Source organism: Aphelocoma coerulescens, chromosome 4 (genome assembly GCF_041296385.1).
Source record: "Aphelocoma coerulescens isolate FSJ_1873_10779 chromosome 4, UR_Acoe_1.0, whole genome shotgun sequence".
Classification (NCBI taxonomy): domain Eukaryota; kingdom Metazoa; phylum Chordata; class Aves; order Passeriformes; family Corvidae; genus Aphelocoma; species Aphelocoma coerulescens.
The window spans coordinates 56,343,104-56,367,307 of NC_091017.1; the positions used below are offsets into that span (position 1 = coordinate 56,343,104).

The following is a 24,204-nucleotide window of genomic DNA, read 5'->3' on the forward strand; positions in this document are numbered from 1 at the left end:
GAGGTGATGGAGCCACCATCCCTGGAGGTGCTCAAGAAAAGACTGGATGTGGCAATGGTCTGACTGACAGGGTGGTGCTCAGTCACAGGCTGGACTAAATGATCTCAGAAGCCTTTTCAACCGAATTGATTCTGGGATCCTATGACCTTGGAAGTCTGGTAAAATATTTACACAACAAATTCTATGCCTGTTTATTTCAGAAGAACAGGAATTATATTCCATTTCCTAAAATGCAAACAACCCACAGAAACCAAGTGCTTGGGTATTGTATTATTTTGTCAGGATGAGACGGCATAAAAAGAAATTCTGACAACACCAACCTTGCATGCTACTTGGAGTTTCCATCTCGTCTGCAAGAACTGTGGACACCATGATGGGCTGCTGGAGATGGGGAGCATACATGAAAGGAACTGGCTGGACCACAACAGGCTGTATAACCGGGAGTATCCCAGGGCTTCTCAGTCCATGGCGTGAAAGAGCAGCGGCCATTACAGGTGGGATTGTTATTGGCATAGAAAGAGGCTGTACTCCTGGGGGTGACGGTGTGAATTTACTGAGAGGTGAGCTGGGTGAGGACAGAGTCAATCCAGGTGAACTTCTCCTATGCACAGTCTGAAATTTTAGTGGGGAAGGAGAACTTCCAGTTGAAGGTGGTGAACTCCGTTTATTTACCGTAAGGTCTACTGGCTCCATCTGGATTCCATTTGATAGTCCTTCAGGGTTTGAGTAGAATTTATTGTGCAACATACTTGGTGTAGAATAAATGACGCCGTATTTGTTTGGCTTCATTTGGTCCATGTAATTGGATGGGTATGACTGTCAGAAGGAGTGGAAAAGAAATACAGAAAATCAAATAATAAATCAACCCATACACACAGTTACTGCTGAAAAAGAAAGGCGGCCAATAAAACTGAGGCAAAATGAAAAAGTTTCAAGAAAGCACTTTAATGTACTTTCTAAATAAAAGTGAGTTAAATAAAGCCTCAGATTCCACCACACAAAGGAAGTTATTCAAGTTCTGATTCACTAACTGTTTCAGAAGCAATGTAAAACAGATTATGAAAACAAATCTTCAAGGCTTATTCAACTACTTTCCTCCTTTTAAAATTGCCTGTCATATATTAAGCTGTACATTTCTTAACTGACCTGGGAGATACATCTGCTATGCCAAGCATGTAACTGTATACTGAGAATCATCAATTCTGGCAAGAGGGGAGTTCAACTGGGCTTAGAACTGCAAGTAATGGGTCCCAATCAACTGCCAAAGTAATTGAAAAACAATCATCACTAAAGCAAGAAATTAAGTATCTGAACCATACAATCAATACAAAATACACAGCTGAACTATGTAAGTAATGGGTGAGAAACTCAAAAGTGCAAAAGGTAAAATCTAAACCTTTCTAAACAATTTTTTGAGATATAAAGCAGCTAACTAGCCAGTCTATAGTTCTGGAAGATGAGTACAAGGATAAACTTTTGGTGTGTTGGAAGAATATTCCTGTTAGTGGTAGCTAGCAGCTCCCATTACAATATAAACCCCAAAGCTAATCTTGACCTATGTGATGATCTCCACATTTTAGTAACAATTTTTACATATATATATATATGTATTATATAAATAACACACATATATATGGTGATTTTTGTAAACCACGAAGTATTAACATTCACTGCAGAGTGCAGTATCATTAAACAAATATCCAGATTGATACTGCATTTAAAAACTGTTGAAAACTAAGGTTGTTTACCAACAGCTATCTCACAATGGAGACTGATGTGATGTTCCAACACAGCAGAGAGACAGCAGAGAAAATGCAATGCACACAAATTTTTAGTCCTGTTGTCAACCTTTTGAAATAAAGTGGTATCTTTAAGTTTTAGGTAAGTAAACTAATATTAAGAAACTAATTAATTCGTTGGCACCAAAATATTTTGATGAGTGGGATTTAAAAAATGCTCAAAATGGTAGAAAGTAAACCAGATCAGAAGTATAAAACTACTGTATTTTTATAAAATTATTTCCATAACATTTCAATTATTTTTCTTTCTGGGGTGAACACTTCTGTCAATGTATCCTTCCTGGTTTCTTACCTCTGTCTTCCCTGTGAGGGAACACTTAGTTCATTTTAAATGTCAATGTTAACTAGAGGTGTTTTTACAAATTACACAAATTTAATTTTCTTCTTTTCAGTTACTGTTTGAAACACTGAGTTTAGAAAATATTACATTTTCCTCCTGCATTCATAGCACTGTGATAAAACAAAAACGCTGAGTCACTCAGTTTATAGAACACTCAAATAAAGCAGCACACACAGTGGTGATTAATCTTCAAACATTTAAATCTCTGAAAGCTATATATTTACTTTATGACTATTCTTACTAATTCCATCTATAGAAACATTCATCTTTGATGGTAATTGGTTCATCAGAATTTTATGAAATGCCATTATTGCAAGAAGTGCTGTCTGTAGACTTGCCAGCACTGCTGAGCCAAGCAATGAAATTATTAGCATTCTAAGTGAAGTAGACCACTAAATATTGATATCACTTAATATTTAACAGCATTTAGTGTCAATTAAATCTGATCAAATTATGGGCATAGCCAAAAAATCTAAATTTTAACAGGTAAGAACCATTAAATACTTCTGTTAAAACTCCTGTTACTGGTTTACAGTACAAAGTTCACCCAGCTTCAACAAACTGTAAACATTCCACCACTAAGCATCAGTGCATTTACAGTGCTGCAGACTTGTCAGGGATGATCACAATGTCATTGCCTATGAACTTTTCTTCCATTGGAAGAATGCTAAAAAGGAAAAGCCTGTGCAATTTACATTTCTAGGAATTAATCCATTCAAGAACGAAGCATCTCGACCTGTAACCTTTCTATATAAAGTTATCCTCGTTCAACTCTTCAAACATGTGTGTCTGTGTTGAAAAAAATACCCCACTATTAAAATGTTGTACACTAAACTCTAAAGTAGAAACTCTAAAGTAGAAATATTAAGTAACATATATTTAGATAAGCAAATAATACTTTCCACAAATTAGGAAGAAAATAATGATGTTTTTAAGAAGTGATTATTTTAGGAACTTGGTATTTTACCCCATATGCCTCACATTATCTTCCATAGAAGGTTTTCATTGTTGTAATTAAGCAGGCACAGATTTAATATCAGCTGTTTTTTCTGTCAGGTTTTTGAATAGTTTTCCTAAACTTTTCTTTCTTCTGCAGTTTTAACTGCTACTCTATCTGAACTGCAGATGAAGTTGCCATAGAAAAATGTGGTGTGACAAATTATTATGTGTTTGGGGAAAAAAAAGAATGAAAAAGTTGAGAAGGATGCTAGGACAATGAAAACGAGAGTATCTGCTGTCAATCAGACACTGGTGAAAAACAGTTTTGCTTCCCTACAAATGAAATCTTGTGGAAACCCTGTTCATTTGGAGTAAGTCACACTCAGATCTATCCTGGCACTGCAGTTAAGCTTCCTGTATCTTTTAGCATAGCAGAGTTTCAGTTTCTAGCTCCCTGGGATACAGCAATTGCCATTAGGTTGATGTGAAACACTGCTTTCAAATTTGGTGTCTATTTTCCTTCCTTTGCCAGGGAAACAGACAGTATCCCTTGGGGAATATGGGATGGGAGAGTAAGGATGACTTCACAGTCTCTCTCTGCAAATAGGAAGCATTAACTTCAGCAAAGAAACAAACATAAAAAGCCCAACTTTTACTTCTGTTTAGTTTTCTAAATGCCACCAAGTGCAGGAAGCAGGAGCGTGGTTCATGGCTGACAAGGGCAGTCTTTTCTCACCTGTCCTACAGTTTATACAACATATTCTGGTGGAACAATGAAAAATGAGGTATCATTGCTGTTTGCCTAAAATATTTAAGGTGATGCATTTTCCTTGAATTTCTTCTGTGGGAATTAACAGCATATGCAGGAGTTTGGTCTGACTTGGACTGAAACAAACCCAACAAATTCCCACTTTCCTGTAACTTCTGCTTTCCTGGACATCCCTATGCAGAACAGTATGTCACAACAGCAGATCATTATAATGATGCGAGATTCAATTTCAACATATATCCCCTTACAGTCCCCATCTAGCTCCTTCTATGTTTGATATCATCACTTTCCCTTTTCAGGCCTTACCAAGCAATTCATTTCTCTTTCCCTGCTGTTTGTCCATAATAAAACCCAGAGTACTGAAGCTAAAAAGAAACTAGAAAATAAATCAAAGGAACTAATTTTGAGTCATATCCATGTGGCTCATACAATTAAAACAAAAAAATCCCAAAGAAGAATCACCATGCTTTTCCTCTTGTCAATCTGTCAAGCATAAAGATAGCCCAAACATTTCACATGCACTCCTATCACCTCCAGAAAGACTGCGGCTTTCACAAGGAGACATTATCAAGCACCACTCTGAAATAATCTGCCAAATTCTGCTACACCAAACATCTTTGTTGTACAACTTAACATATTTTGAAGCAGTTTTTTGAAGTAGTCTTTTAAAAGCTACACAACTGTATGAATTTAACTTTAAAATTTAGCCTGCCTCTTGAAAAAACAGGTAAGAAATATTAAGTACTTCTGTTAAAACTCCTGTTATTGGTTTACAGTACAAAGTTCACCCAGCTTCAACAAACTGTAAACATTCCACCACTAAGCATCAGTGCATTTACAGTACTGCAGACTTGTCAGGGATGATCACAATGTCATTGCCTATGAACTTTTCTTCCATTGCAAGAATGCTAAAAAGGAAAAGCCTGTGCAATTTACATCTCTGAGAATACAAGTCTATTAAAGAACAAGCATCCGTCGGTGTAACCTTATCCTAAGAATACCAGGTGGAAACTGGAGGAATAACTGTCTGCATGCTCATATAGTTTATGCATTCTTTGATGGGGGAGCAATTATCATTGTGATTGATTTTGGTGTACACCAGCCTGCAAAAGGGTAGAAATGCTGCTGGAGACTGGGACAACTGGTCTCCTGAGACTGTGAGAAGCTTCCAGGTAGATTCCCTCTCCCCAGGAGGGAGGCCAGCAGAGCATGCCCACAGCAAACACTAGAACACTCACTTTTGGATGGTGAGTAAAAATGCCAAGATTCAGTCACATACAAAGTTAAAACCCTGAAGTACTTCCACAGGTGCTTTGTTCCTTTGTAGTTGTGCATTCTGCAAGGCCAAAGACTGTAAACATTTCTAACTGAACCTGCTTATAAATATATATTATAACCCTTTAGACCTGATTACATTATATGCTATATTGGCAATATTTAGATACTGTATTCTCAATAAATCTAATCATAATGACCCACATAATCAGCGTCATACTTCTTGTGCCTGACCAAGTCTTCTCTCTACTATTCTGCTACACAGATTAAAAACTATTCCAATTCAAACAAAAAAGCAACTTGTTTCACCAAATGGTAACTGGTATTTGTCCAAATGTTTAAAAAGTCCTCACAGCAAATAGGTAGTCTTCTAGGTAAGACTCAGATGACTTTGTCAGTGTTCATTAAGAACTATCATAATATATGTTAAATAATCCATTTCAATAAATGCCATGAGCTGTTGGTAGTGATGAAATAGTGTGGGTGCGAGCTTCAGTCACCTGAGTAGTTAATCCTTTCAGCCACACACCCTGAAACACAGTGGTGTCAAAACTACTAGTTTCCTTCTCCCCCTCCAACTACCGTGATGTTTTAAAGAGGGACAGCCTTTACACCTACAGTGTATGTTCAAATAGAAGAGTGAGTTATTCCTAAGGGGTTTAATTTAATTTGGCCTCTATGATACTATCAGAATGAAAGATGCAATACAAATAATCCTGATTTTAGATTTTTGGGTTCTGTCAGCCTGTACTGCTATGCTTAGCACCTCACAACATCACACTAACATTTTCTCTCCCATTCCACCTCCTCAAAAGGTGGTCAAGAAAACTAACTCACTCAGTGGCTGCTATGCTTTCCTATGTTCTCTCCATATCACAGTATCTCCCCTTAGAGGTGTCTCCAGAGCAGTTTTGGTTGTGGCATCAGGGCTCCAAGGAAGCCACAAGACCAAGAAGAGCTGGGGAGCTCAAGGGCTCGGGGCTAAGCAGCCTATGTGTGTACAGAAGCTGAAACACATGTGCTCCTCAGCCTGAGGGAAAACAAAGTAGTCTCCAGTGAGGGAAACCTCACTCAGAAACCATACTTTCCTCTGGACTTTCTGCTTCTATTTTCTGCTTTTTTTTTCCCTTATGCAGTGGTGAAAAGAAAAACATACAGATGTGGTAAAATGCTCCAAGTAGTCTTTAACAGCTGGTCAGAGTGATTACACTGACTTATGAGAAGACTCCAGAGGTCCAACCCATGGAAGGCACCACATCACTAGGAGAAGGATATGGTACAGAATGACCAATATTTGGAACCCCAGTCTTGAAATCCACTTGCCTCAGAAATGCTCCCTTGTTCTTCCCACTGCAGTTTTTCCTTCATCTGCTGGTCTGGGAAAGACTGCTTGCTCCTCTCCTGGTGGAGGGACTGACCCTGCCCATCTGGCAGAAGCACACAACTGTTTGGGAAATTTGTGTGTCTTGTGCAGAACCCCAAACCACTGCAGAACCTTCTTTGGGAGATGAAGGCAGACATGCACAAAAGGCGGCCCAAAAGACAGTAATGATACTTCTTTTGTAAAACCAGCCTATTTTCTGCTTTCAATGGACACCATTAGATAATTTTAGATTACAGCAGATAATCAGCACTAATCTTAATATGGTTACACAATAACCGTGATTAAAGTGACAGACAGGCTGGCCAACACAAAGGCTCCTTTTTGACCCAAATATTGGAATTAATCACACTTGTACCTTCAGTGACAGTTATTTTTCTATCATTACTCTCCAGCAAATAAAACCCAGGAAAGTCAAACTGTAATTTTAAAATGCATATAAACTTAGCTCCCAGAAGTGTTACTAATAGCACTGAAGAAATCCGACTGCTTACAGATGCATTTAAATTTATGAAAATTACTTTTTATTTTAAATAAAACAGGAAGCAAACTTTCCATTGAAAGATGCCATTCAGAGCACAAGTTCAATATACTCTGAGTTATGAACACTGACTTCACCCTTTTAATGGATCAGCCTTTCTAGGGGTGTGGTTTCATATTACACTTCACCTGTTACTGCAGGCTACTGCTGAAAGTGGAGGTCCTATTCTCCCATCTTCCCCCTCCCCTTGCTCTAATATTGAGCAGCTGCACAGCATGAGTCAGATCAGCTTCATGATCTAACAAAAAAATTAGTATTTTTGGTGGGTTAGCAATTCTGATCATTCAGTGAGCTGATACAAAGGTTCCAAATCATTCTAGGACCACACAGTTCTTCAGTCACACAAAGGAGACACAAAGCTGGCAACGAGAGAGCAAAGTCAAAACCTTTCCTTTCAGCAGCAGCCTGTATCATCACAACTCTCATTGTACTGCTCCCACCTACATGTTCCTGCTGCTGTGGCTTATCAGACTCTTCTCTGAGATGACCCTATACTCAAAGCTCATGGAAAACTAACCCAATTTTAAAGAAGTGTCTCCTCTTCCCCCTTTTTCCCCACATTCCTTCTCCACTGCCCTAGTTCTCATTTGTTCACATGGTAAAGTAGTGCAACCAGTTTACCCAGCAAAAAGCCATTGGTGGGTTGGGTTTTTGCAGGATTAATTTTCTGCTGTTCAGAGCAGAGCTAGCCATGGGCACCTGTTATCACAACCAAGAGAAAAAGAGAAAAAGGCACAGCAAGAAGTTGTCCACTTAGTTCAAGGGTGTAACATTGAAACCAGAGGCTATGGACAGTTCACCATGAAGCATGGCAACTTAATTTCAACCCACCTCCATCAGCAGCATGAGCTACAGAGATGATATTTACAAAGCAGTGGCTCAGGAATACTCAGATGCTCTCTCCTCTGATAAGCAATGGGTCAGGTCATTTAAGGCAATAAATCAATAAATTACAGAAAGTTTTCCTAGAATGTGAATCTGATTGCACTAAGAACAAAATATAGCTTCACATGCTTTCCTAAGCTAGTCCACAGCTTAATTACATCTCATTATGAATTTAAAGGTGGAAAAACTAAAGAGTCATCTTTAGGGCCAATGTATTTTAAAAGTCTTACCACTGAAACAGGCTCCATGGCTTCTTGCTTGATAGGGACTGGGTCAAACATTAGCATCTTTTTTATTCACCTGTTCTGATACCTCTGATGTTCTGTCCTGCTGGGGAAAGACAAGGTGTTAGAAAGGCACAGGAAACACCCATATCAATATTCTGAATTGTACAGAACTTACTATTTTGTCAGATTAATGTGAATATTTATCCATCTCTAACATAGATTTTTAAAACTTCGACTGAATTTATTGCAAATTTTTTCCTTCTAAATTGCTATTCAAACAAAGGGGCATCTGCTCACTTTAATGCAAGCTAATTTTAATTTTTGTTGTGCATGTCAGGAGACTAAGACCACAGAATTTTCACTTTCATTAGCTGTCAAGTGTTTTAACACATCACAGTTTAGACCAGGCATTTCTCATCAGCATTAAAACCTCAGAATAATCTTGTTTATACAAGTGAACTGATTCTGGAGAGGATCTCTCTTTCCTAAGAATACTAACAGAAACACTCAATAGATATCACATACAGTGACACTGATATCAATGCAAAAAAAAAAAGATTTAACTTCAAGACTAACTTGGACTACATTCAACATGCTGCAATGCCTTAACAGAAAAAATGCATCAGTAATTATGACATAATAGATTTACTGAGAATTCAACAACTATTTGTGCTAACTGTGCAAAATAAAAGCACTTAAAAAAATCTGATTGCATAATCTGATTGCATTCTGTGCAGCTTCAGGGCTTTTTTTTTCAGTGTTAAACCTTTCTTGTCCAATCTCTAAAAGCCTGAAATAAAAGTATTTGGTGTAAAGCATGTCGTAACTGTCATACTACACATTTGCCATGGTCATCTTGGAAAGATACTGTGAAGGAAAAGAGATACCTCTTCTGGGTAAAGCCATAAGGGTACACAGAGAAACTACAGGGAAGCAAAGGGAAGTTGTTCGCAATGACATTTAGATGGTGCCAAGCTGTTCAAAAATCACTCGAGGTTATACATTATATGACTGATGTTAAAGGGGCATGTTCTGACCGGACACCGTAAATTTCACAGCCCTGCCTGGAAGTGGTACGACCTCTTTTAAGATGTGAGGACAAAAGTAAATGACACAAATTCAATTTGGCCAGTAGATGGCACTGGAAAGAAGCGAATACAGCCAGACTCCACCATCTGCAATTCACCCCACAGGACAGGCTGAAGGCTCACCAACAGGTTTGTAGCTGTGGCCAGCGAATTCTCCCAGAAATGTAAATGAACATTTTAAGATGCACCTGCTCAAATTAAAACAGTTCTAATAACCCTGCACTAATGAGCAGTCTTGCAGTTAACATGTGTTTATAGATCAAAATTTGTTAAGAGCTTCCAGAGAAAGATGGCATGAGTTACAAGCCAACCATTAGTTATTCAGGTACATAAACAAAGTTTAAAGACTTTTGGAAATCTATTGCAACAGTGTGCATTTTGAATAATGGAAACAAGCAAGCAAGCAGCAGAAGTAAATTATAGTATCTTCATAATTCATCTTACAAAAGGTGAAGGCCTGACAAAAACAAATCACAAAACTAAAGTGAAACAAATAATGCAGCTTAATGTAATTTCCAGTTTAAACATAGTATGTAGTTTTCGTTTGGGAGCAGTCGTGCAAGATGGCACTATTTGCTAAAAGTTGTGATAATTCCGTAAATACCTTAAGTATGTTTGTGAGAAGGTTATTAATTATACTACTTTCTTTGGATGGTTACCTTTTACATAAACATTATCTAAGTTATCTTTTTCAGGTTTTCAACATTTCACATAGCTAGAACTAACATTTCAGAATACTGACTTCCCAGAAATATATCCACATATCTATGCATCATTCATATTCTCATTCATCCACACTGTGAAAACAGAAAAGTTGTACTTTTAGACATGAAAAATGTTTACAGTAAAATGTAGCCACTCAGAGCTCCTACATAAGAATTTGGAACTAATTCCTTTCAGGTTTCCAAAACTTTTGATTTTTAGTTTGTATGTGCATAGATAAAGTGACACACCAATGTGTACTTCAGTGAAGGAATAAAGGAAGGAAGGAAGGAGAAAAGATAGGAAAGAAAGAAGAGGAAGGGGAGAAACAGAGAAAAAAGAGAGAAGAAAGGGAAGGGAAGGGAAGGGAAGGGAAGGGAAGGGAAGGGAAGGGAAGGGAAGGGAAGGGAAGGGAAGGGAAGGGAAGGGAAGGGAAGGGAAGGGAAGGGAAGGGAAGGGAAGGGAAGGGAAGGGAAGGGAAGGGAAGGGAAGGGAAGGGAAGGGAAGGGAAGGGAAGGGAAGGGAAGGGAAGGGAAGGGAAGGGAAGGGAAGGGAAGGGAAGGGAAGGGAAGGGAAGGGAAGGGAAGGGAAGGGAAGGGAAGGGAAGGGAAGGGGAAAAGTTTGTTCTAAGTAACTGCAATGATGCTCATCCTTTCTGTAATTTTTTTGAACTTTATTTTCTTCAGTTTAAGAGTCACTCCTTCTCACCTTTTACTCCAAGAAAGTGTGTGAAAAGACACTTGATACACATTTCACATGTCATGCTACACATTTCAGTGTTTCCTGAGATAGCTCTAAATTACTGTACAGGAATTAAGCTGACATAGACAACAGGAAGTGTACTACTCTGAACAGAAGTGAAAAGTAATTCTCAATCTTTCCCAAGTGCTGTCATCTAAGAACAGCAAAGGAAAACTTTACTTTTATGTAAGTTTACTATGTTTCATCAGAGTATAGGAATCAATCAATCTTCATCACCTTACTCTTAAGCAGAAGGTTTCTTTTCCTCATTTGATAGTGACTGGGAACCAATTTTCAAGAAAGGAAAATTAATTAAGATGTAACACTTGGTCCTGTAGGATTGCTACAAAGTCAGTGTAAGTCAGCTTTGGATCTGGCATTTAAAATTTAGCTCAAAAGGATGTCTTTCTGAGGCTGCAAATAAACTCACAAAAACCTGCTCTCTGTATTTAAAAATAATGCTCAAATTGATAGCCTGGACCACACTCATGAGCAAATATGTGCATGTACACTCACACACGAATAAAGCATGGTACTTCTATTAAAAAGCAGGTAGTTTTTCCCAGTATATTTGTAAAATCATGCCTACTAACTCAAAACTTTTCAGTCTTTCTCTCCTAAACATTTGAGAAGGGGGCAATAGGGAAGGTAAACAGTCTTGCCTGTTTCTGTTACAGAGGAATGAAAAAACAGTTGGGTTCTACTTTACGGAGTGATTTCAGAATGTACTTGTTTGAAAGCCTGCAAATTGTTTAGTACATACAAATAACTTCTGGAAAATCAAAATACCATCTCTCATTCCTGAGGTGCCCTGGAAAACCTGGTGAGGTGACAACAATATATTCATGTTAAATGTATTAAAAAATAAGAACCTTTGTCTTTCACTGTATTAGGTAAGCTATTTTGCATTAAAGGGTTTTCTCATGTGAGGTAAAAGAATTTAAAATGAATGCAATCTGAAACTAAATAATTAACTACAATCCGGTAAGCAAACATTCCACCCTCTCTTTTTTTTGCTGTCCCTCTTTTTTTCTGCTAACAAGCCACCCAGTTTTACTTTCTTGCCTCCTCCCATTCACTCCACCCTGTGGATCTCTGCCAAGTCAGTCCAACTTGTCCAAACAGGACACAGCTTTTGATAAGATTTTGCTCACACCCCGTACTTCAGAAAGACGAATGAAGCAACTGGGTTTTGTATGCAAATAAGGACAGGTGCAATGTAAAGTCCAGGCAAAGTCCCTCAGTATTCTCCTATCTGAAGTCCAGTGAAGACAGCAAGCCAGAAACACCACAAACTCTGCCCTTATGATCCAATATACAGCAAGGTATCCATTCCAGAAGGGAAATTCATTATCGTTAGAGCTCAATGCCTTGTCAGGATTAAAGACTTCTCAATATTAACTTCCTGACAGGTGTATGGTTTATTGTTTGAGAGACATAATTAAGATTAAATGAAAGCTTAAAGGTACTTAAATGTGTATTCTGACAATAAGGGCTTGTATGGATTATTTACCCTGGATGAAATGTGCAAAGTGGTTAAAAAATGCCCTCAGACTACACATCTGCACTGCAGAGCAGCTGGAAAAGGGCAACCACAGTGCAGCTACTCCCAGCAGCTCTGCACATCTACCTTCAAGGTCCACCAACTCCGCAGGCCTGTTATGAAATGAAAGGGTGGGGTGGAGGGCCAGTTTTGACTGTGCACATCCAACAACAAAGGTTTATTCTAACATAAAGCCTGTGCTCTCAATAAATACCTGGAAAAGCAGTCAGTGACTGACTTTTGTTGCAGACAGGGAGGTGGTGACCATACATTCTGCCCCTCTTCACTCTGCCTGAGAACACATACAGGGTTTATTTCCTCAGTCTTTGTGCTGGAGGAAGCAAATGAATGCTGCCTCATGTACAGCAAGTCTTTGTCTAGAAGCTTCAAGGTATGATTGTTATTGTCAGCATAATTACAGAATAATGTAATGGTATCTGCTAAATTAGCACTGCATGAGTGCCCTCTGCAAAGAACTGCAGCTCTTGTAACACTGTCTGAATCCAGCAGCCAACATTAAGTCCCATTGCAAAAGCTCTTCAGTCCAAGCACTTTGGGACTCGGACCTGTTGCTCTGAACCTATGTTCTGTGAGCCTCAAGTCAAACTTCCTCTGATACAAGAGAGAAACAATAGTATCAGAAGATTCTCCACTGATGAAATCCAAAAGGGAAGGGAGGTTTTCTAAACCCAAGTGAGTAGTGTTCAATGGAACCTCTAAAGAGTTTGACAGAGGGGAACCAGTTTCTGAGACCAACATTCCCTGCAGAAGGTACAAAAACTGTTTTCCAGAGCTCATAACGTGTTTGCACTTTACTGTACCAGTTGCTCATCAAGACCTGAGTCAGCAAAAAAGTGTTTCTGAAGTTCCATTAACTTTAATGGGAAGTAAGCAAGTGCTTAACTGCACTTGACCCCAAAATAGCAGCAGGCAAAGAAGCTCTCCAGCTCAGCACAGCAGACTTGGCCAAATCAAGCAAGAGCAGTGGAAGGAACAAAGGTCTAGACACCGTGCTGTGGGAAGAGACTAGAGCAGCCAGACCATGAGGAACAGAGCAGAAGGAAAATCATTAAGAAGCAGCACACCAAGAAATTATTCTACTGATCAACAGCTTTCTGTGTTTATTTGCTGGATTTCCACTGGATAACAATAATAATTATTGAAAAAGTTAGAATATTTTGTAAAAGAAAACAGTACCTAGGCAAAAATTTTCTCCTTGAAGTTTTATTGATAGGTATTAAGAAAAAGAGCATTTCTACACAATTCTGGTATTTAGTATTTCAACTACTTTTGCTTCTTAGCAAAGACTTGAAAATCTTTTATCTTTATCCTTTCAGGACTGCAAGCAGGCTGAAAAACTTGTGTTTTGCACAACTTGTGCATCATAACTTTGTTGATGTCACCTTGTTTGACCTAGAACTTCTCTGACATAATCATTTATCACCTGTGTAGCAGACTAATCAGTATTTCCATTAAAATTCTGATAATACTGTTGCAGGATCTTTGAAGCCATACGCCTGGAAATGGCTTTCTTGTACGCAAAAATCTTGGGCAAAAATATTCTCAAAGTGCTTGTTAAGAAAATATCTTTACCAAGGAAAAATTGAGCCCATGTAAACCCTGTTCAACCTTCACCTCTATAATTACTGAACCTAAGAGGAGAAAGAAAAGCTCTTGAGGCACCTCCATTAGACAATATTCTCCCTTATCAGGGCAGACTGCTGTCTGGTTTCCTGTCTCAAGCTACTTCTTAGAAGGAGAAACAGTCTAGTAAGGATAGAAGATCAGAGTTTTGAAAACAAGTGAAGTATGTGGAATGGTATGATAATCTTTCTGTTCCAAACTGAACTTCATTTTTTTTGTTGTGTTTTTCTTAAGAGGTTAATTTTTAAGATAATTTAAAAGGAGAAAGAGTAAACCTTTTTATTATGAGGGAAAAATGACAGAAAATACTGTTCTCTTATGTGAAGGGTTCTGCTATTTCAGGAAATGTGAGAAAGAGATTCAACATTTTTTATAGCATGGGAAAGAAGAAAGAAAATCTAATCCTAGAGAAAGGATGTATACATTTATGAGTAATAGCCTAAATGATTAATTTGAACAAGGATCGGAATACAGGGCAAATGTTGACGAACTTCTATGTGTACCTATGGAAATGAAAAAAAAAAACAACCAGGGAGAAGAGGTGGACAGTGTAGTGGATAGAAATGTTACCATGATCAAAGCAGCTTACTCTTTAAAAGTGGAAACTCTGTCAGGTCTTCATGGATCAAGTTAGTTTGCTGGTAACACACACTGACTGCATGACAGGCAGACCATGCATTTGATTGGAGGTTTTTTCCCTTCTGAGTTAGTTTACTATTTAAAACCTGTTGGAGCTTTGTCTTTCCATTTGGCTGATCTACACTTACACTTCCTTCCCCTGGGAGGTATCACCTACGGCTACAAAACCCTCAAAGGAAGCTTTGGCGTCAAGTGAATGCTTCATGGGAAAGAGTTAAATCTCTCCTAAAACCAGCTCTGCCAAACTTCATATTCTGGATTGGAAGCAACTAGCCTCAGAATGAAAACACAAAGATTTAATGCTGACAGCATAAAAGAACTCTAAAACATCTCCTGTTAATGGTGTTAATTAATATTTAAAAGTTGGTTTACAAAAATTATTATAATTTTAACCTCAGTTCCCTATTTAATAGAACTTCTGGCTACAAAAAGGTGTGAACCACAAAATTTACTGCATTTATTATACAGCAGTTTCCAATATTAAACACAGTTAATGCCACTCTTTTCCTCTGTCTTTGGAAAAAAAAAGATTAACTGTTTGAAATCTTGGGCAAATTAACAGTACAAGAATTAAAATATGTAATCGTGTTCTAATGGGTAAACTCATTCACAGTGTTCTAAAACGAACAGAAAACCAACAAAACAAAAACAACTGAGAGCAACAAATTGAAATAATCAATAAACAACTTACCAAAACTGTGTAGCCAAATACTTCTTTTTATCTGGATTTCTGAACAGACAAAAAACAGTTTGCTGTAAGTATGTGCACATAATCCAATAAAAATTATTTTTTCACATATAATTAAGCTCTGAAAGAAGTTTAAAGTGTGTGTTTCAGATACTTCCTAAAGATACCTGCAATGATCTCACACAGCTAACCTGCAGCAACCAGAAAAGCAAGAGCAGGAGCTAAAAGACTACTTTAAAAACTATTGGGGGGAAGAGAGTAAAATGAAAAGGTGGAAGTATTTCTGTGTGTACAGAAGCCATACATATTCCAGCCCATAAGAGACAGAGAAGAATAAACACTCCATCTTGCATTTTCATCCAGGGCACACAGAGGTTAATGCAAGTCTTTCTCTTGATTTCAATGAACTTTGGCTTGGGTCCCTTAGCTCTTCTTCTGTCAGATCCAAAGCAATAGAAAGATTCATGTTTTTCTCAATTTCCTCTCAATTTTTCACTCTATCTGCCTGCAACAGGGTGAGGGGGAAAGATAAATATAAAAACAGGAGTAGAACAATTACTTTTATGCCTTCAGAAATGCAAAATGTGGGAGTACTTAATGCCAAAGATAAGTTAGACAGCAGTGCCTCATTTTCTTTATTACATCTGGAAGACAATGAATCTTCTAGTCTGTATAAGGAGAAAATACCTACTCCTTTTGATATTTGGAAATACGAAGTGCTTATAGTGGGCCATTCAGGTTGAGTAACGGCCGAAGCCAAAACCCTCTCACAACTATGAGCCTACAGATGTGGACTTTTTTCTCACTTATACTCTTTATACATCAGTGCAACTCTGTGACTTTAATGGAGCTATTCCAGATCAGCTGATGAGCAAGCGAGAGCAGAAAAACTGGCTCACAACTTTCTGGAGACTTGAGCCCAAGTTTTCAGTGAACAGAGTGAAGCTCTCCAGTTCACCCCCATAACTATACTGGAGGGCGCGCGTTAAAGGTTAACTTGGAAACCTCGTTATGACATAACACAGGCATCTTAAGCAATCCCGAGTGTGTAGAGACACGATAACTCATCGGGTGGGGATTGGGAGTTGAGGGGCAGTGACAAGGGGCCTGGACGAGGCTACCGAACTGCCAGAAAACAGCCTGAAACAGGAAAGAGCACCACATATGCCACTTGGAATGTGTGACGCAAACCCCAGCCTTGAAACAAAGAACAGGAAACAGCTCTGCTGGCTGCGCTGGGGAGAAAGCACAGAGAAACATTTAGGCGGCCCTCCCTGACCCTATATTCATGAGCAGCTGGAGTCTTTTAAAACAACAACAGTGGGTGGAGGTGTTTGTTCATTGGGTGTGAATAAAAACACTGTCCTTATGCAGGGGACCTGCCCTATTTACAAACAGGCTCCCTTAAAATGAGGGAGCAGGAGATTTTAAGACACCACAGGTCAGGAGGATTCACTGAAACCTTCCCTTAGACCAGTTGGTTTATTACTGTATTTACAGAACGCCAGTAGCTAAACAGAGCTCCGGCTTCATGACATCAACGAGGCAGCGCCCAGCCTGGCAGCAAGCACCTTCTTCGCAGGCAGAGCTGGGGGATGAGACCATGAGAGGAAGGATTTGTAAAGCTTGGGTCTGCTCCTGGACAGTGGCTCACTCACGCTCAATACTGTTCCATAGCTGAGGACCAACGTCACTCAGTACACCCAAGAATATTTTTCTAAGCCATCACATGCTTAGCCTTTCACATCCCTGTTTTCATACACACTCAAGACTTCATTTCAGAATTTGATTTCCCATGAATTTACTGCTTTTATTTTTGACGCACCCAAATATACAGCTGAACAAATGAAATGAGCTGAAGCCAAGGAATAGCATAACTTGTCTAGATTTCATGCAGTAGAATAACTTCAATACTTGTTTTCCTTCAAAGCTGTGGTTTCAAATACTCTCTCTTCTCTTAGGTACCTTGCATCAGTTATTTATATACCACGGGTGGGACATCTAATATTATCAAATGTGAGAAAGTCTTATAGCAAATTACGTGGATGAGTACCACAGCAACACCAATGAATGCTGTGGGGTTTCAAGGTTAGACTTTAATAACGAACACAGGGTAAAAACTGGCTAGTACAGCATCTACACAGCAACGTGTGGGTGTAGGTTTTTTGCCAATAGTATCAGTTCCTTACTTCTTCATACCGAATAACTGGAAATATAGGTAATTTGGTGATTGTATAACATCTCTATTACTGCTGAATCTTCAATTCATCTCACTCACATTTACATCACTATTTATCTGAAGGCTTTTGCTTTTGGCTAAACAGGTGTTACCTAGGTCAAATGCTCACAGTACCTAAGGGCTCCCTTGCAGCTCTGCAAATTGGAGGAAATTTTGCTTGGATTCTCAGGGAAGGGATAGACCATTTAGCATTCTTTCCTGCCCCCACCCCTTGCCCTTACCCCCAGTCTCTCTTGTGATCTGTACCATAACTATAACAAGGCACACAGAGAAAAACCACAGGAATATTTGCCTGCTTGTGAAAAAAAAGCTAGTCAAGTCAGCTTCAGGTTTTTTATATTTTGATGCTAGACAATAACAATATATTCTTAAAAATACAAGGTGAAAGCTAATTTGAAATAAGTATCTTCTGGGTCAGGTGGGATTATCAAATCCAGATGTAATTCCTCTCACACAAGTTACCAGTTGCTCATGTGATTATCACGCCAGTGTATCTTAAAAGTATTCGATGGAAAAGTCACTAGTCAGCAGCCATATAACTCTTTGTTTTCAATACAGGTAATGTATATTTATGAATATTAGTTTAAATGAAGTCTTCAGAGCTCTCCTATCAGCCACCCAAATTCAGCTTTTCCCAACAATTAAACCTTCAGAGTTCAGTTCCACAACGAGTGACCTCCTGAATTTTCAAAGGTGAAGAAGTGAATAAAACACAGCAGACAGTGCAGGTACAGTACCTGAACCAAAAGGGAAGTGCACAAAACAGCTTTAATGTATTTTTGTATGTAACTCGGGAACGACCACTTTACTCTGAACTAGGTCTTTCTCCCAAGCTCCGATTAAGGTGCTGTGATCTCCCAGCGCAGGCTCGCGTTGCTGAGCCTTCTTTTGCCAGGGCTCCCCTAGCTGTGCCAGGCACTCACCTCACAGCAGTCCAAAGCAAGTAACTCCTATTCCCCTTTCGGTTAAAGACAAATAAACAGAGATCCAGGAAAAAAAAAAAACAAGCAAACAAAGAGAAAACCACCAACAAATGGCATCTAGCAAAGGCAAGGTTATTTCTAACTCCACACTTCACTGCTGTGCTGTCCCACGTTTTACCTTCGCCTGCATGACGGCCAAGCGGTGCTAAGGTGACCTGACAATACGAGGGGCAGACTTTTGAGAACCGTTTTCATCCTAGACTTCACCAGGAGTTAAATGGGGGACATGGCGCCTGCCGATCCGCTCCGCGCTACGGGTGGGACACGGCCCGGACGCGAGCTCCTTCCCTGCCATCTCGCCCGTCGCCCGCGGAACCGAGCGAACCCGCTGTACTTTCCACCTCGGTCTGGTCAGGCACTGTATCCCGCCCGGGATCCGATGGCACTTCAGTCTCTGCCCGAAGATGCGCCTGTCCCGCCCCGGCGAGAGGCCGGGGGCTGCGGCCGCGCTGGGCGGGAGAGCGGCCCCGAGGGGCGGGCGGCCCGCGGGCCCTCCCGCCGAGGACAGGCGGGCGGGGAAGGGCGCCGGGGGAAGGCGCCCCCCCCGAGCGGCCCCGCCGGCCACACAGGTGCGCTGCTTGCCCGGCGGGCGCGGCGACAGGGCGGCCCTGCGCCCCCGGCTCCCGCCGGCCGCACAGCGAGTTTCCCAGGCGCCGCGGAGGGAGTCCCGCTCTGAGCTCCCGCGGCAAGTCCTGCTCCCCCTTCCCAGCAACTGCGGCCTGACGGAGACCCAGTTCCCGCCACCCCCGCGGCGGCTGCGGCTCCCGCGGCGTCACCTTGCCGCCTCGGGCTCCGCACTGCTCGCAGCGCCTGGAAACTTTCCTTGTCCGGCACCTCCATCCCGCAGCCGGCACAGCCCGGCCCCCGCATTACCCCCGCCCTCACACTTACGCTCGGCGGGCGGTGCGGGGCGCGCCGCGATTCCGTCGGCTCCCGTAGCGCCGGGGGTCGCGGTAGGTGGCGGGGCTGGGGGCGCTCCCGTGGGACCGAGGCGCGAGGCCGGCGTGTCCCGCGTCCCCGCGGCTGAGGCGCCTCGGCGGTGTCTCCGGGTCTGTGTGCGAGGAGGAGCAGCCCGCTCCCGCCCTCCGCCCGCTCGCCTTCCCCCCGGGCTCCTGGCACCGGGCCGCGCTGTCACATGACGCCGGCGCCGCTCGCCCTGCCAGGCTCCCCGGGCCGGCGGGGTGAGTGGCGGTGGGAGGGTCACAGCAGGGAGCGCGGCCGGGCGGGTCCCCGCCCGCGGGGTGGAGGCTCCGCCGAGGGGCCGGGGCAAGTCACCGCTCACAAACAAGCGGGCACGCACTGACTACGCGCCCACCCTGCCTCCCGGGGGCAGACAGCCTCTCACAGACACTTAATTATCCCCAGCAGCCTGGGGAGGAGAGGGGAGCAGGGCCGCCCCACCGACAAACCTGCCCGTCCAGCTCCTCCTCCCCGCCCGTGTGTCAGGCAGAGGCGTGCACCTGGCAGCGGCCCTGCGGCAGGGCGCACCCCTCCCTGCTTCCCTCCCTCCGCGTCCACCCCGGCCGACCTGCGGCGGCAGCAAAACAACAGCAACACCCAGCGCCCGGGGGGAAGGAAGGGAGGTGCTCACGCTGGGCCGCTGCCGCCGAGCTGGCTTCGCCAGCGGGGGGCTGGGAAAGGGCGCGGGGCGGCCGCTCCCCGGCCCTGCCGCCGCGGGCTGCCTGCGCCGCGCCCCGTCGCGCCGAGGGAGGTGGCGGGGCCGGGCGGGGCGAGGGCCGGAGCGCGGCAGGCGTGGGGCAGAGGTGTCGGCGCGGCTCCGCCCCGGCTTGGCGGCTCGCCCGCTGGGACCGCCGGCTGCTGAGGCCCGTGCCGGGGTGGTTTTTATGGCTGCGCTCAGCCCGTCGTGCCCCGGGTGCGCTCCCGCCGGAGGAAAGGGGCTGGCTGGGAGAGGCGCTGCCAGCTTCCCTCGACGCGGCCCCCGTCGCCAGAGGCGGCGATCCCCTCCCTCCCCCACCCGTGCCGCCCCTGCCTGCCCAGCCCTGCGTCTGGCACCCGCCCGGGGCAGGTGTGTGTGCGTGACCCAGCCCGCCCCTTCTCCGGGCTCCGCTCGCAGCGGGAGGGGCAGGAGCGGGGAGCGGCGCGGGGCCGCGCTGTGCGGGGGGGGGGCCGCGCTGCGGGGCCGCTCCCGGCACGGGGGATGCGGGGTGCGGCGGGGCGCTGGCTCTGCCCCAGGACCGGGCTTGCTGCTTGAGACAGTTTTCAGCGGAGTGCACTGTACGCGCCCTCTATAAAATGGGAGGCACTTACAGCCACAGATAACCGAGGGACTTCACTGGGAGCAATACTTTAAAAAAAAAAAAATTAAAAATGTATCCTGGCTGACTGTATCAATTCCACTGGTTAGGGAAAAGTGCTGCTGCCAGTTCACTGTAGTGTGCTTACAATGGTTATAGTGTGCCATATAAAATCATGTTCTCTTCTTACTGATGTATGGTACCTAACCATGAGACCAAGTAAGAGGCAAATGCTGTGCTTGGCAAGGCCCTGTCCAGTGCTAATTGCGTGGACAGATGAAAAGCCAGCGATACTTCTTGTGGACGGACAGGTCATCCTGCAGGTCTCCATTTACATGCTTTGTTTCATAGGTAAAGTCAGTTGAAGGGGCTGAGTATTTCTGGATCTGCAGGACCAGTCTATGCATATAACTGTCTTAATAGGACCCTAATGTCACATACCCGTTTCTTTGTATGTTTGGGTTGAAATTTACGTTCACTTTGGTTCTTACTGACCCAGTCAATAAGGCAGTAAAAGCAAAGCAAAGAAGGAAGGGGAAAGGATGGGGGAAGTATTTTCAAACACACAGCTGTGCACACATGTTCAGTCTATGTCTTTATTCCTAGGATGTTTTAATAAATCCCCTGACTTAACTTACTAGTCTGTATGGCTTTAAAAAAGCAAATTAAGACACCAGTCTGAAGCCCTGAAGGGTCTGACTCAGTGACATAACAATAAATTTTAGTATCTCCTGCTAAGTAATTACACCATATCATGTCACAACAAGGTATTGTTGAAATACTATCATGTAGCTCATAAAGTGTCGTTTTTTTTTTTTTATTATAAGCCTGTAAAATAAACAGAATGCTGTGTTACACACATGGGCATAAAATACTTCATTAGGGCTGTGAAAAGGAGTTGCTGTAGTTTTCTTGCATGAACGTGCTCAAGATAAAGTAGGTACATCCCAGTTTGCGTTCTTTTATTCTGGGAATTAGCAGAGGTTAAACAGCTAACTGGAACCTTTAGGTCAGAGGCAGAACTGTTTTGATGTCAAATCATGAGAAATGCCAAAATATTTAATAGTAGCCAGCATGCTGCTCCTGGTGAAGTCACTGGTTTTCTTGCTATTATTTAGCTCTGGCTTCAGATGAACCTGTTTTAATCTGGTATAATTTTACTGTCTTCTTGTGAAGTGGCAGAGGAGAGGGAGGATTGAGAATGATGCTTTTGCACTGATTGTACACCTCTCAGCATTTTGTTGCCTTCCTGTGTTCTTTTTTGGCAAGTTCAAATTCTGAAGGGAGCAGAATCTTAATGATTTTAGTGGGAATTGAAAAACCAGAAGGGAGAAGCTGGGAGAAGAGAGTCCTTGCCATCTGGTTAGCAGACCCAGCAGTTTTAACCAGGTCTGGAAGTGTTTCTAGATCAAAGGACTGGTTGATGGCAGCCCTTAACATCTTCCAGCACAACACCTCTTCCATCTCTGCTCTAACCATCATCCCCACAGAATGCTTCTGTCTCGAAATGGAAGGAAGAGAAGTGGTATGTAAGTCCTTGGTATTGAAAAAAAAGGAAGAATGCTGCTCGGGTGTCCTTTGGTTTGTAGCACCTGCAATGAGCCCTTGCAACAAGGTGCAGCATTTAACATGATGGGGCCTTGAGGATCCATAATCCCAAGCATTAGGAAGAGTGTTGGCACGTGCAACTTTCTGATATAAACAGACAGGAGGTGTTATGTAGAGTGGGTTGAGGGGAACGTATGGATCTCTGGTGTGAACAAATCAGTATTAAAATGTTAAATGAAAGGGTATAATATGTTCAGATGTCTGTTAAAAGACCAAATCCAGCCATTTGTCAAAATGAACTCTTGCTACATTCAGCTAAACTGCGACTGTGATAAATGTGACTGTTCTGTCACATTTCTGACATATTCTGCTTCCCAAAAATCAGTTAAAAAAATAAAAGAAATACTTAAGAATTCTGTGTACTTTTTCATTCCTTAATTCAACTTCAGGTTATGAGGTGAATTGGAAGTAGTTTGCTGGATCCAAGCAGTACAATTGTTAAGCTGGCATTTCTTCCAAGTTGTTCTGTGTTACAAAATGTAATAGATGTATAGTCAGTGAGTGGTATTTATGCAGGGAAAATGTCCACTGCAATCAGCGGGCTTTTTCCTTAGTCTACAGATACATGGTTGAGAGTTTTGGAGATCTGTGTATAAACTTACTGTGTTCTGCAGAGTTTCAGGTCAGATAGTCACCTCACACATCTAGTACTCACTGAACAGCTTCTGGAAGGAAGGAGTGAGAGGTCATCACATAGCCAGGAATATTCATTACTTTTGTTAAACACTGTTCACATTTTGGAAGAACCATAAATTTCACACTTAAAATGCTATTAATTTATTGCACCCCAAATGTTTAATCTCCACAGTATGGTGAGGATACATGCCCTAAGTCCAAGTTGTTAGAAATGTAGAAGTTGAGGCAGTATGAATTTGAATAGAAGCTTAAATGACTTAAAAGCTTAGGTATGCTTGTGCTGCAGTCACAGACATACCTGAGCTGGTTTAAAACTAGTCAGCTGGGGAACTGGTAGCAATCTACCTGTGGCAGTGTGGACCTTGTAGCTGTCTGAAAAACATGCCCAAAAACCTAGGTAAATACTTGAGTGGTTAGGCTGGCCTGAGCTCAATGGCCAGACTACTACCAGTGCCCAAGACAGGTAATTTAAAGCTTGCCTGGCTGTGTGTACACAGTATTGCAGTCACATCACTTGTGACTATAGCATAGATATCTCCTGTGAATCCTGTGACTCAGCCTTGTCTTCTGGCAGATGGTTCCCATGCTGTTCTGGGAGTTTTGTGGCTAGTGTCAATTCAGCAGTCCATGGGAAAGGACTTTGAAAGTATTAAAAAACTCACAGCACAGCGTAAGATGCGCCTTCATTGCATTCAAACTTCCCATGTTGTAAAGGTGGGCTCTCATCTTGTAGCCACTTGAGCACGTGAGCAACCTGTGAGTCAATCTGCATGTCTGCATAATTGGGACCTTCTTGTTTGCTTGGAGGAAGGGCAAGGCAAGGGTGAGTAGCCAGGCTTCCTGGCTCTGTCATACAGGTGTGGACCAGAGGAAACCACTGGAGGAGCTTGGGCAGAACTGGTATTGAGGTGCATGGGGCCTAGGGCTGTGGCTACTGTGTGAACCCCTCCCTGCCCCCCTCCTGCCCACACGTGGATGATGAGTCTTGCTGCCTGACCTGGATGTTCTTCCTCCTCCTCCCTGTCCCTTCCTGTGGCCCTTGGACCAAGACAACTACTGTAGTTCCTCACCCTTGAAATGAATTCACATTTTGTGCAGAAACAAATTTCAAACACCACAAAACAAGGTTCTTTTGTGTTCACCGCCTCACACGAGGAAAGGATGGATGACTGCTCTTTCTAGTTAAAACCACCAAGTCACACATGACTGCTTTTAACAAAAATCAGCCCTCTGAGAGCCAGCCCTCAAGCCCACTGCAGCAATCAAAATTACAGAGAAAACA

At 42.5% G+C, this 24,204-nt stretch overlaps 1 protein-coding gene across 5 annotated transcripts in view; it reads right to left on the bottom strand.

Moving 5' to 3' along the window:
* Nucleotides 1–20,120, bottom strand: part of KLF3 (KLF transcription factor 3) — a 30,815-nt gene extending 10,695 nt beyond the window's left edge. The window contains exons 1-4 of one of the 5 annotated variants that reach the window (XM_069014284.1): nt 19,315–20,120; nt 15,205–15,243; nt 8,160–8,259; nt 321–816 (exon numbers count right to left, since the gene is read on the bottom strand). In XM_069014284.1, the coding sequence (XP_068870385.1) occupies nt 321–816; nt 8,160–8,216 (553 nt within the window). In that variant the 5' untranslated portion in view covers nt 8,217–8,259; nt 15,205–15,243; nt 19,315–20,120. Of the gene's footprint in view, nt 1–320; nt 817–8,159; nt 8,260–15,204; nt 15,244–18,541; nt 19,194–19,314 lie in introns of those variants that run through there. The other 4 variants (XM_069014281.1, XM_069014283.1, XM_069014285.1 and 1 more) reach the window with 4 other exon arrangements.
* Nucleotides 20,121–24,204: the final 4,084 nt, after the last annotated feature.